This window comes from Cynara cardunculus (genome assembly GCF_001531365.2).
Source record: "Cynara cardunculus var. scolymus isolate 2C chromosome LG 11, CcrdV1, whole genome shotgun sequence".
Lineage (NCBI taxonomy): Eukaryota > Viridiplantae > Streptophyta > Magnoliopsida > Asterales > Asteraceae > Cynara > Cynara cardunculus.
Window position 1 is genome coordinate 7,673,088 of NC_037538.1, and position 14,468 is coordinate 7,687,555.

The 14,468-nt window shown below is 35.1% G+C and overlaps 1 protein-coding gene across 3 annotated transcripts; it reads right to left on the reverse strand.

Annotated features, from left to right (window-relative positions):
- Nucleotides 1–110: 110 nt before the first annotated feature.
- On the reverse strand, nucleotides 111–9,931 carry LOC112521575 (hexokinase-3-like). 3 transcript variants are annotated; one of them, XM_025130510.1, is made up of 10 exons: nucleotides 9,430–9,931; nucleotides 8,198–8,345; nucleotides 7,899–8,081; nucleotides 7,316–7,390; nucleotides 5,994–6,149; nucleotides 5,815–5,913; nucleotides 5,602–5,729; nucleotides 1,894–1,975; nucleotides 1,140–1,517; nucleotides 111–486 (listed from the first exon to the last, which is right to left on the reverse strand). In XM_025130510.1, the coding sequence occupies exons 1-10, from the start codon at nucleotides 9,699–9,701 to the stop codon at nucleotides 460–462; spliced, it is 1,548 nt and encodes a 515-aa protein (XP_024986278.1). In that variant the 5' UTR covers nucleotides 9,702–9,931; the 3' UTR covers nucleotides 111–459. The 3 variants fall into 3 exon arrangements, with proteins under 3 accessions (XP_024986278.1, XP_024986280.1, XP_024986279.1); XM_025130512.1 differs by lacking the exons at nucleotides 111–486; nucleotides 1,894–1,975 and having other exon boundaries at nucleotides 1,412–1,517; XM_025130511.1 differs by lacking the exons at nucleotides 111–486; nucleotides 1,140–1,517; nucleotides 1,894–1,975 and adding an exon at nucleotides 1,986–2,313.
- Between the last annotated feature and the right edge of the window lie 4,537 nt (nucleotides 9,932–14,468).

Here is a 14,468-nt window from a genome sequence, read left to right on the forward strand (position 1 = left end):
ATAAAGAATAAAATGAAATATTAAAATCACGATGTATCTCGCTGCATTGCGCGAGTACGCTTCTAGTATATATATATATATATATATATATATATGTGTGTGTGTATTTATTTATTTACTTAAAATTCCAGGGACAAAATTGTAAATATATGTATATATGAATCCTTGACTTGAGCCAGGAACCAACATCTTCGCGGGTTAAAACTCCCGGCCACAACTCGCCGGCCAAAGCACGGTGATGAACTGATGATGCTCGTCAACAAGATCTCCCCCGCCACCCAGCGACGACCAGACTGTTCTCCTTGTTAACGACCTTCCTTCTTTGTCAATCGGAGCACCGGTCACCATCCCCTCTTTGTTCGTGAGCACCTCGTGGTAACCATCACCTTCATCTTTACCTACTCATCCCCTTTTCCCTCGAATCTGATTTCCGTCGTTAGAGGGAGGGACCAAATCCGGTTATTTTTCCATACCACAATAGCGAATCTGTAACTTTAAAACCATAAGAAACCAAAAATGTTACAAACAACAAACAGGGACCAAATATGTAGCTTGGTCTAAAAACGTTTGGTTCTATTATAAAAACCACAAATCAATGGATTGTGTGTGTCGAAAGTGCACACAAACTGAATTAGACATGTTGGAAAACCATTATAAATCATTTTTACTTGTGAGATGGAGATGTTATATGAATACATATTTCGCTTCATACAGTTTTCATTGTAGAAATTTATTTTGAGACAAAAGAGATGATATATGTTGAAGCCCCACAATGGTAACTCCATCCGACCTCTGTATATGTTTGAACATTACTAAAAATCGGATCCTTTTTTATACGATTTAAACCCCACAAGACGATAAAAATATGCACAAAGTTTCAACAATATGATGCGATAAAACCCAAATGACAAATTCTAAAACCGAATTTCCCTAAGAAATGAATGAACAGGTTCCAAGACTACAACCAACCGCCACAAGCTTCATCTACTGCTATATGACATATTTACAACCTTCCCTTCTATACATATGATATGAGCAAAGAACAATGGAATTTACAAATTACAGGACCTATATATCTATATTTATATATCATTATATATATAAATATATAAAAATATATATATATATGTTCATAGAACCTGTACTGTATCCACACTTTGGGCTGAATTTGATGCAGCCAGCATAGCTGCTCCAATGCCTGATCCATCTTCCATCACCTTCAGAATCACATATGGGGCAATTTCTTCCCCTAATATCTCTGCAACTGCTTCATTTAAGTATTCTCTAAACATCGTGTAGCTCATGTACAATCCACCGTCCATTGCCACCACTGTTCTTCTCATTTTACCACTTTTTCCGCTTTTGATTCTTCCGCTTGTAATTCCCCCTGTGCCATCTCGACCGATCTTCTTCAAAATGCCCACAATGCCGGCAGCTGCCAACCGGGCAGCCCTTCTTGTCACCACATCACATATTTTGACAACCAGTTTTCTAACTTTTAGCGGAACATCGTGTATCTGATGGGAAAAAAACATATTTTATCAGAACAAGTGAACCAAACTCCAAAAAGTTTGGGGAATTAGAGCATAGCATGTAAATTCATTATGAATATTTTTCAAATGAGAACTATGAATATTTTGAGAATTTAAGAAGCAACTATTTCATATATTCAGGATGAATAACCAAGAATAATCATGAATATCAAACATTCTACCATGAATAGCATGTAAATTCATTATGAATATTTTTCATCATGAACATCCATCATGACATTCACCATGAATAAAAGCCTGAATAGTTGGTTCTCAGTTTCTCAAAATATTTACGGTTCTCATTTGAAACTTGCCCCACCCCATCAAACATATAAAAAGAACTTCTTAAGAAACATCTTACATCCAAGGTTTCTTCTAAGATCTTGTCAACTTCACTCAAGTTGGGCGAGTAATCTTCATGCATGGCCGCCATTGATGGTGTACTGAGTAATTTGAAGAAATAAAGTAAAATTTCACATCAATTTTATGTATAAAACTTTGAACCAAAAACAGTTATCAGAGACGCAGTCCAAAAAGGACCATAAAAAGACAGAGCAGGACCTTAAAATCAAACTAGTCTTTCGGGTTTGACACGGCATTAAATAGAAACCATAGTCAAAAGTCAAAACTCAGTAGAAGCTCCTATAAATTATGGTTAACAACATGTACTTGATAAAAGAATGTGGACGAACCCATTTAGCATTCAGTCACTCGACCAAACGTCCCCGAAATCCATTAGAGTGACCACATTTACCATTCAGCCACTCGACCAAAGTCGGCCCTGAGCATCAGAATCAACCACAACCTACCGATTTAAAAGGGGTGATGAAAAAGATGTTCATTTATAAAAGGAAAAAAACACCACTTTTCTTCAAAGAGAAATACAAAAAAAGAAGGCTTTATTACATATACTGAATGGAAGAAAGAGAGAAAGAGGGGCCACCATTTACCAGTTTAAGAAAGCAAGTAGGACAAAAGCTTGGCTTTTATTATTGGGAAAATATGACCCCCTATTAATAGCAACTTAATGAAGGAAAAAAGATAAGATTTTGTTTTTCCTCATGAGCATCTATTTCAAAACAAGGAAAAAATTAGTAGAAAAGACAATGACTCAGACTCCAACAAGATTATACAACAGGAAATGAAATGAATTTTTTGTCATATCATCTGAATTTTTTGTTGAAAAACAAGAACATTGCTTCAATTTAATATCTCACTATCCACTTAGAAGTTTATTTATTCAAAAGCACTTACAATAGCAAGGTGACAATATTCATTTTTTCCCTGAATTTGTTTCCCAAGTGGAAGGTTCTAACATGTGCATTAATATCCTTGCATAGGATGGTTGCCTAATATTCATTCATGCCCATATAAGGCCCCCCTTTGACTTTACATTGAAACAGTAATTTGACTTCATAAAACAAAGTTCAAATATGGTTGTTTCCACCTTCTCATTAACCTAACACAACGAATCGAGTAGAACCTACAATACTTAGACAAAACTCTTGTGCAAGGTACATTCAAAATATTGTCCGACTTACACAGATTTAAGGCCCTACGAATGAAACCAATGAAACACTTCTAATACGGAAAGAATAAACTTCCCAAGAAGCAAAAGGACGCTTCATAGGGAAGAAGAAACTTACATTAGGTTTTCCTGTAAAAACTTGAGCCATGAACTATGAAGTATGCACTATCTACTTTTTCAGTCCACGTGAGTGTGCCCATACACATCTTAACTATTTTCATCTTCACCCATAAGTGCCAAGGGGGAGAAGGGAATATATAAACTGGCAAGGGCCAAGAAAAAAGGCGTGGAGACAAAGGGAATCTAAGGTGTAGTAAAGATGTAGACGGACGGGTTCTTTTGACAAGCGAGCACATTAAGAGGAGATGGGGTAATTACTTTCACATGTTATTTAATGAGGCGTCAGAAAGGGAGAATGGCACGGACGAAGTACAAGGGCAAGATAAGTATCGTAGTTATTGTTTTTGCTAAGGAATTAGCAAGGAGGTAGAGGCCCTGATGTACACTCATGGTAAATCAGTTGGATTACTTTAATTTGGCTGAATGATTGCAATATCCACAGGCTTTCGAGAGGCAAGGGCCTTCTCCCCGGTTTCCCGCTCAACTCATACCATCCCTTCACATACGCTAAGCGTCCAAACTAACCCTTCCGGAACCTTCTAGAGACTGAGAGTGACAAGGAGTGAGACTGAGAGTGATGGAATATATTTGATGCAATTTCAATAGAGACTGAGAGTGACAAGGAGTGAGTACAAGTATTTGGGATCCATAATTAAGATGGAGGGTGAGGTTGAGAAGAACAATGTGCATTGCTTAACGACATGTTGGCTAAAGTGAAGGCAACCCACATGAGTTTTGTGATTTGTGTGATAGAAAGGTTCTGTTAAAACTAAAAGGCAAAGTCGACAAGGTAGCTATTAGACTAGTTATGTTGTATCGGGTCAGAATGTTGGATGATAGAGAAGGTACATGAGATAAAAATGGAAGTTGCGGAAATGAGGATGTTGAGATAGACAAACGGTCAAACTATGTTGGATAGAAGAGCGAATGAGGTTCTTCGAGCAGAGGTAAAAGCTCTTCCAATCTCGAATAAACTAAGAGGAAAGACGGGTGGTTTGGGCATGCTCGTAGGAGATCGCATATGACGCCAAATATAAGGGTGGAGAGCATCATGATCAAGGGGGAGAGACAAGCTGAGGAGGAAGTAGGATGAGCAGTCAAGTTCGCCATGGAAGTGTTAGGCCTTGTTTATTTAAAAAAAAGCTCTTATCAACCTCTTATGTCTCAATCGGTAAGAGGTAGGGCCATTCAGACTGTTTGTTTTTCCAAATTTTCAAAAGATACTTATGTCTTCCGGCCTCTTATCCGGTAAGAGGTAAACCGACCCTTTATTTGCCTCTTATTGTTCTCCAAACCCTCAACAACAGACATTTCTCCATCAGTCCTTTCTCAATTGATTAACCTTAAAATTGTATAAACGTATATAAATTCAACATTATAATATTTTGAAGGGCAAAATAGATAATTATACAGATTCAGACATCTATCAGTTTACAAACACAAACAGTCTTATTTATTATATGCTTTCAGACTTCAGTCACACCTCTTATCAATTAGAAGTGAAATAAGACTTCAGACTTCAGCACCTCTTAAAAACAAAGAGCACCTTAGTACTTTCTGAGGCATGACCTCGAACAGGAGTAGTTGATTGCTTGTAGGACTAGAGTTGGGGGAAAGGTCAAGAGGCTTCAACTATGTTTGTTTATCTTCCATTAGAAATAAGAAGTTCATGTAGTGGGCTATTTGTACTTTTATAAATGTGTTTTTCAAAACAAACCATTTTTTCTTGCAATTTTCTGGCTTACAGACTTACAGTCGTGCTTTCTAATTTTTTTACTAACTTCCTTGGCAAGCCAGAGGTCTTCTCAATCTTCTCGTTAAAATTTTTGCCTTTGTATATACAGGTTTGGTTTTTATCATCTAGCACAAGGCATTTAGACCAATAGCTAATATTCAAATACCATACACATTTAGGTTTTTAAGGTGAGCAATTGCAACCTTTCTAATGTAACAAACTTATTAATGAATTTGTTCACATCTCTTTCACAAATTTATGACATGCTCTACAATTAAACAGTCACAAACATGTCCAAATAGAAGACAATTTCATTATTGTTTAAGTAAATCTTTACTTCCCCTATTTCCTTCTCAACCAAATCTATGCATAGAAGTCATATAGATTATCCCATCTTGGCATCTTGCCTTCCCATAGCAAGCATAAAAAAGATTTCCAAGATGCATGTGTTTCCGTAAACAAAACCAAAAGAAACCGCACCACTAAACCATGTCTAGGTTCCAAAGATGCTCTTGAATTCCATGAATCCTAGCCAGAAATATTTTTGGCTATAAGCATTTGAAATTATAAAGTCTAAACACTATTTTTGTCAACTCTATTAAATCCTATTGACGAACTGATGCATCTACACTTCTCTAATGTAAGCCTCTGCATAAGGGGTTGAAGAGTATAGTTAAAAAACATACCTCAAGACGAACCGTGCCAACAGCTTGGAAGAAACTGGTCCAAAGACATCAGATTCTAATGACATCCTGAGGATTACTCTTCTTACAATGTCACCTAGATACATTCCTGATATCATTTTCTCAAAACCCTGTAGCAGAATCCCCGTATAAGTCACGGGTTTTATGGAGATATATTATCTGCTGAAAGTAAAGATTCAAATCACAAAAATCAACCTGATCATTGGGGTTCTGGCTCTCAGCATCCAAATCAATGTCATATGATGTTCTAGGCAAGTGTGAGGACCAAAAATTACCCCATTCCATGTTGATCACCTAATTGACATTAAGTTACATAAGTGAATTGAAGCATTTTCCTTCTCCGAATTAGTTGTTAGTAGAAAGATCAAGGATACCATGCCTCCTGAAGTCGTGAGAAGGCCTTGACATTTGATAACTGCATCAGCCCGCTCCAAATAGCAGGCATTGGTACCAGTTCCAATCACCACTGCAGCAACTGTGTCTTTATCATAAAAATGGCCAAGGGCCAACGTGCCCACACTATCATTCACCTGTTTACAAATGCATCCATTTATAATGTATAAGACCATATTAATAGTCTTAACACCTTAACCTTTCAAAATTACAGAAACAATAGACACAAAATAGAGCTCTCTAGAAAAATGCTTAAGGATATGATACAGCTAATGCTATTGGGAAACAGAATAGCAACCCCCCCCCCCCAAATAAGAACAGCGTGGAGATTATGAGATTGCACACAGCCATGTGACAGCTCTCCTAAAACAAACTTGTTTCACATTCCTCTCTCATGGCAGAGACTTTGATTTGGAGTAATAAATCTGAAATAGTGTAGTATGATATTTACCGCTAGGTCACTATTGCAAAAAAAGTGGAAAGACAGTGAATATCCGGCAAAAGAATATTTCAATCAACGAAAGGAGAGGCGTGTTCTAAAAAGCACTGACCACTTAAACAACTGCCTCAAAGTTAAGCATCCCCTTACCACTTTGACTGTGTAGGCCGCTTAATCAACCGCTTAGGAGTGTAGCATCATCCACCACTACAATTAGCAACTATTCATTGAAGTAAGTGTTTTAAGAGAATAGGAAATGATTAAATTAATCTTTTCTAAACTAGTCCTCAATCCTCATCAATCGACTTTTCTCAACTCGTAGAAAATTTCCCATTCCTTTGATTAGAATGCTATTCATGTACGGGATCTCTAAGAAATCTCTCTACATAATTTCGATTGTGGCTCATTTTTAGCCTACCCCAACCAATTCAGAATCTTATTGCTGTTGTCCCATAGATAGTAAACCACAAGCATTATTGTTGGTGGTTAAATATACTAGTATTACCCCCAACTCAACATATGCAAAACCATGTGTGTTCTATATGATTCTAAAAGAATTAGGTACATGAACACCAAAGGAAGAATGGAAAATGGCAGTGACTGGTAGCTGATATCAAATGTATATTATGAGAAACTAGACACTTCTGCAAAGAGTGAACAAGGAAGTACATGTTGATTCATTTCCTAGAAGGCTAGAAGCATAATTACCCATGTCAACACATTTACCTAGACAATTTATGTCTTCCATTAATTTGACTTCACATAGTCACATGGACATAAATATCAAGGTACAGAATAGGTTTTGCACATACACATAAAGAAAAGTAAGGAAAAAAAACCACGAAAGGAGACTTGAGTTCTTACAAGTGCAGTAACAGTCATATCTAGACCTCTTCTAGACAACGCCCTTTGCAGACATTCAACAATGTCTTTTCCAATCTGAAACAATACGCACCTTGTATCAGACACATGATGAGAGTCGCATAACACATTTTAACTACCCAGTGACACCATATATATCCCCTCAACATAATTTATTTTGCATTCAACAGAGGTGCAACTTTTTTCACTTATTAGTAGGTTTAAAAGACCCAGATCAGGACCCAAGGATTCCCTATAATGATATCACATAATCGTCTATCCAGGCATATAATAACACTTCAACTTGTTTGTGCTGAGCATAAACACTGAGCAACGGGCCAACGGCAGGGTGAACGAGCAAGCTGAATCACTTCAAACAAGCCCGAATTTTTTTGATAGAAAAGATACAGCTGCTGTAATATAATAAGCGATATAGTTGTATGTATGCTCTCCGGAAAAGTACAAAAATTACGTTATTAACTGCACTTTTGCAGCAATTTTAAACATGCCTTCTACATTGTTACTGGTGTCATATTGAAGTTTGACAATTGACTGGTACATAGTCCTGTAGTGTTGCCAAACTAACCATGTCTTCAATGGCAAACCCTTTAGTCCATTTGATCAAAGTGCCTGATGAGACAGACATCTGTTTGACAGGAAATGAGAATGTCAATCCAAGATTCGTCCCTCTAACTTGTGGAATCTGCAAATTGTTTCCCTTCCTTTCAACAAATTCCTTCAAGGACAAAGCAATGAAATCAAATAGTTCCTGCAAACATCGATATTCCGGAAGAAACATCACATCAATTCACATAAGCCTGCAAAAGTAGAATTTCAAATTCATGCAGAATAGAAGTAGAGGATGTTGTGTATAAGCCTGGACACCTCGCTTGTGCTGGTCATCAAATGTTGTGGAATTAGTTCCCGCTCAACGTCATACTCAAGGATAGCCCTCTGGCCACCAAGCTGAATCCTAAGAAGCCTAAAATTGGTGCCTCCGACATGTAGGGCATAATATATTCCGTTCTCGCTCCTGATAAACCAAAATAGGCCATCTACTTCAACAATATTTACTAAATATATAATACAAGTAAATTGCCTTACAAGCATGCAATCTTTAATTACCATCTATAAAGCAATTACATATATAAGCATCTCCAAAGCTCAATGACATAAATGCTTATGACCATTGCAAATATCTTCACTTAATAAATCCATTCACTGCCTGATGTGAACACAACAATAGCATCGGAAAATATAGTTGTTCATTATAATGGTGCTTCAAATATAGTATCTCTTGTCCAGTTAAAAGTCTTATCCCATTTTGTCGTTACAATTTTCAAAAAGTGGAGGCTTTATGATTGAAGCCCCAATTTTTTGACAGCCTTGAATTTTCTTCAAAATTATTGTAAACAAGAATTAACACATAGAAAAAACAAAGAAGAATCACTTCACAATAACCCCATGCCAGAGAAGCAGTGAAACACACAGGATCAGGATGATGATTTAACCCATCAGCTGGCAAGTGGTTCACATCAAATTACTAGAAATAAGGTCTTAAAGATTAGTTCAAACAAGATATATTTTTATAAAGACTGATTCAAACCAAAAGTTTCATGAAGATTTGAATAGAGCTTCTAGATGGAAAAATATTCGAAATTTTCTTACCAAATACTACCCTAACTTCAATCAAAATACATCACACCAAGAGTCCTTACCAAAAAACAAATAATAAACACATAAAACAAGACCAATTCTGCAACAAACCAAGTCAATACACAGAGACGCAAGCAGCATCAAAAAATGATCAGATTTGATATTTTAACAGAAGACTACAATGACACCAAAATACCCACAAAAATGATACATTAGCCTACAGCAGCAACATTAGCAAAATAAATAGTTGAAATTGAGGATCTGGTAGACTAACGAATAGTAACCCAAAGTATGAAGAATCGAAAATCAATCAATTAGCAACAGAGGATGCTATTTTTGCACAAGAAAATTAACTTGGAGCAAAAACATTATAACCCAACTATGAAAAATCACGAACATACGAGTCTTAGAGCATAGTATAAGTATCTATATACAATATAAGTGCTGATGGTTATACGGACCCGTCAGGGAGGTTGTCGACAAAGGTGAGTAACATCTTAAGCTTACTACCACCTTCAGAGGCTAAACCAGCGTGCATCTCGACAGCCATAGCATCAACCACTTGTCTTAACCTTCCGACCGGTGTCGACGCCGCCTCTTCAAACTCATCAAACACCCTAACTACCCCCCACCACCGCCTCCTACTCCTTACTCTCCTCCCCACCATCACCGCCGCGATCGCACAGCTCGCAACCGCACACCCCACTGCCAAACCTAGTCCTACCTTCCCCATCTATCTTATTACCGTTACTTTCTTCAAGAATCAATTACTTAACCAACCTCCGTCTCCGCCGCCACATATTACGTTCCCGATTCTGTCACCAAGATAATAAATAGAATCTATTGGCTTCCTAAGAGTCTTGATTGACGTCTTCGTGGCCGGAGGATTACTGTTCCGGCGAGATAACGGCGGTGGTGAGACGCAGACAAGGTGTTCGATAAAATCCTTGAGAGAGAGAGAGAGAGAGGCGGTCTTTGGACTGAGAGAGAAGTTTTGGGAAGCGAACTGCTGAATGTTTATATATTATTAACTAAATGACTGATTTGCCCTTAGACCACCATGAATTCACGGATTTGTCACCCTTCTCTCTCTTCTCTCTTTCCTTTTTGTTTTTTTTTTCTTTTAAAAATTATTGTAATAACATGATATTTGTTTTTGCTTACAATTTTATTTCTTAATAAAAACGTGTTATTTATCAAATCAATAAATAAATAAATGCAATTTTTAATTTTGTTTTAATTTAATTCTTTTTTTAAATTGATTATATATCAAAAATATAAAATAGATAACAAAGCCGTGTAAATGGTATTGAAGTATATGAAGTTTGATTTTTTAACATACACAAAATATGTGGGACCCACAATTTTAGACTTCTTATAGAGGGACTACTCAGATGACATGGCTTATAAACCTTACTAGGTATGCTAATAGGGCGGGGACGAAACGGGGACCCCAATTTCCGGCCCCATCACGGAATTTGATTACACCTGTATTCTCGTCTCTAACGAGGAAATGAGGATTTTTTTTTCCTGTTTGTATAAGTTTTTATTAAATCAAATGTATGAGTCATTACACATGTTTAAGTCTCACATTTTTTCAATAAATCTAAAATAAAAAAAAAATTAATTTAATACAAAAAATATACGTTATCATATAATAATTAATAAATTGAAAACCAACAGAAATTAAATTTAATCTAAAAAAAATTATCACATGTACTAAAACATATCGAGTAATATCCAAAAACACATTTAGTAATATCCAAAATATATTGAAATAAAAATTACTATTTACTGATTTAATAGAAATAAATAACATATATTATAATTTATTAATTAATATATGTATGGGTACGGGTCGGGGCCGGAGTGCGATACCCGTCCCCATCCCCATCCCCGGTTTGAGCCAAACGGGAATCCACGTCCCCGTCCTCGACCAGGGTGGGCGGACCGGGTTCCCCAACGGGTCGGGGCCAATTCCCATGCCTAAACCTTACTCTATTGATAGTTCTAAAAAATATGGATCGGTTCTCGATCCAGGTGAGCTGGCAAAAGACCTTAGCGTTCCAGATGCTCTAATATTAACACTTATAAGTGATCGACTTGTAAGCATTGAATTAAAATCCTGACTCAAGTGATCAAATTTAAAAGTTAATAAAAATGATAACACTCTACTACTCTAAGCTTTTGCTCACACCCACACCTAAAGGGATGCTTAGCTAATACTGAAAGTAAATAACATAATAGAAGAAGAAGAAGAATACTTAAAGATTGCTTGAATTGATAAATAAACTAAAAACTGTCACCACTTATGTCGTCACAGTGGTAAATAATGCTGAAAATTACATAATTAGAAATAAACTACAACTACAACTATCTAAAAAAATAAGATACAAAAAGGAATAGTTAGAGCTTTTCTCTCATTTAAGCCTTTAGGTAGGCATTTTTAGGCATACACATCTTTCCACCAAGATTTTGCTTTTACTTTTTAGAGTTTTACTTTTAAGAATGTCGTTATGCAGTTAAAAAAAGCAGAAGAAAACATGCAAAAAATGATAATCTTTCAGCTGTCCTCGGATTCACGTTGCTCAACATAGTGGCAAACAAAGTGGCCAATTTCCGCAGTTCAACATTTAACAAAAAAAAAATGATGTATCCAACCATCAAAATACAAACTTTTATCCTCAATAACTACAAATGAAAAAAAAAGAAAAGGGATAAACATGAACACATACATGGAAAACACACACTAAAAAAGAAAAGAAAAAAATATACACACAAACGATATATAAATAACATTTAAAATGAGAGTTATCAAGAAACTAAGGGGCCGTTTACCCAAATGCTTACTCGGTAAGCACTTACCGGTAGGAATCAACATTATAATTTACTTTTATCGGATAAGATTGTAATACATCAAAACGGTATTCTGTGCAACAATTTACCCGGTAAGCACTTATCCGGGTAAGAGTCATCACCCACACTTACCGGATAAGACTCTTCATCCTTATCATCGCTCTTACCAGGTAAGATTCTTGGTCCTTGTCATGTTCCTCCAATGAGAAAAATTACTCGATAAACACTTACCGAGTAAGCGTTTAATAAACGGCCCCTAAATGCTTACCCGGTAAGTGCTTACTAGGTAATTTTCCTTACCGGATAAACATGACAAGAGTCAGAAATCTTACCCGGTAAGAGCAATGATGAAGATGAAGAGTTTTACTCGGTAAGTGAGGGTGATGACTCTTACCCGAGTAAACGCTTACCGGTAAATTGTTATATATAATCTTACCCGATAAAATAAATTACAGTATTAACTTCTAATAATAAGCACTTACTGGATAAATATTTAGGTAAACGTACCTAACTCAAAAATCTCAACTTGTATTAGTATGGGATGAATTGTGGCATAAATGCCATGTAGTTGGAAATATTAATTTTGACAAACCATTGGTTTCAAGAGAATTTATTTGATATAAATGATACCTAATTTTCTTTTGTCATATTTAACTAAGATATTGTCAATGATTCAATTAATGAACATTAAAAAAAAAGGTATTGATGCATTGTCGAAATTAACTGCTTAACTTATAAAATTATTTATCTGTTTTCTTACTCTATTTTTCGTTAAATACCTTGAATTTTAAGATTGATATTAAGAATTAATAACTCTAAAAGTTACTGTTACCAAAAACCAGTGGTTCACGAACCTATGACTCATGTTCATGAACCGAACAAGACAATGCATAAACTACAATAAGACTGTATGTGTGTGTGTGTGTGTGTGTATATATATATATATAGAGAGAGAGAGAGAGAGAGAGAGAAAGCGCAAGTTCAAAAGAGAAATGATCACAGTAGGAAAACACAAGAATACCTATATCACATGTGATTTAACAGTCAATTACATGTGATTATATAAGTAAGAAAACAAATAGTATTCATTTGTGAAGGATCAACAGCTGAATAGTGCAACCATTCAACATCTAAAGCAACTAAAGACCTGAGAGGGGATCACTACTCGATCTAGCGATCAGTTGATAAGTTTCTCAACCAAGTGATCCAAAACCATTTAAGGTAACCACAAGGGTGGTGTCTGATTGGTTTGAGCTTGGCTCCAAAGATCAAAAGTATCAGAAAGTCTCATGTTCAAATCCAAGGAGAAATAAAAATCCCCTTGTGGCTACGGAGGTTCAAATGCGGTGACTCCGGGCTATCTGCAAAGCAAGTGGGTTAAGCAACTTATATAAAAGCAAATGAAGAAGATATCAGCAATTGGAGAAGACTTTCTCTAATAGACTCAAAATTTGAAGTTGAAGACCAAATTTGAAGTAAAACATTTAAATAAGCTTTGTCTTATTCAGTTTAATACATAAAATGAATGTCACACATTAGATCTGCGAATGCTCAAATGTGTTGTAATACATGTTGTTACATTTAGCAGTTGCAGTTCTCTCGAAGTAGGATCCTAATTCCAGTATAACTTCTTCCTGTATACAGTTGCCTACTTTGGCGACCTTGAAACCAATTTACGTTAATTGGACATATTTTATTTACATTTAGGCCCTCCTATTTGTAATTACCATCCAACCCTTGACTCTTTTTGTTCTCATAATACAAGTTCAACCCCTCGTTTGATCCTATATTTACACCTTAGGTCCGAATTGGGGGTGTTATATATTATGAAAATCGATGGTTAACATTGTCAGTATTTGCGAAATAGAATATCTGTAACAACCCATTTCACACAGAAATAAAAATTGATCTGTAAGTTTCTTATAAGCTCAAAGTTGTAGACTATCAATAAAAAGATTACAATAAAAATAAAACATAATATTGTAAAATAAAAAAATAAAAATAAAACATCAGTTTTTAAAAAAATAATTCAAATCATCAGTTTTTAAAAAAATAAAAATAAAAATAAAACAGAAGTTGCTTTTATTTAAATATGAATTTTTTTATTTAAATTTAAGCAATTTTACTTACGTTTCGTATTGGAATTTATATCTCTAGTAATCCAGTATCTTCAACTTGTGGTTTTACGTTTTTAATTATAAAATTAGTAGAAGGTATTCGCATAATGCAATATGGTACATATCGATTTTAATGTTCTATTTTATTTTTTTATCTCTGTCAATGTTATAATACGATTTTATGTGTTTTTAAGAAAGGAATAATAATTTTTTTAAATAAAATATAAATATGAAAAAAATATATCAACGTTAATATCAAATCAACTATTTAAAAGTTTTCATTTTTTATGTAATTTCTTTAATTGATTTTTTTATTATTATTTAATTTAAGTTTAATAATGAAATAATTTATTTTTGGTTTAATAATATAACATTTTATAAAGATAATAATTAAGTATTCTGTCAGACTCGATGATTATCCTAATTATTTTTTATATTTAAAATGAGATATTTATCATGTATTTGATTATGTTTATCTGCAATTAGTTACACGAATTCAGATATGAAGCTTTAATAAGTTGTACTTA

What these genes read in the sequence shown, in the direction of transcription:
- LOC112521575 (XM_025130510.1), bottom strand. Translation starts at nt 9,701, where the DNA reads ATGGGGAAGGTAGGACTAGGTTTGGCAGTGGGGTGTGCGGTTGCGAGC. An exon ending in GTCGACAACCTCCCTGACGG is followed by an intron (nt 8,346 to 9,429) that starts GTCCGTATAACC and finishes TTGGTTTATCAG; the next exon opens with GAGCGAGAACGGAATATATT. An exon ending in GCCAGAACCCCAATGATCAG is followed by an intron (nt 5,730 to 5,814) that starts GTTGATTTTTGT and finishes ATTCTGCTACAG; the next exon opens with GGTTTTGAGAAAATGATATC.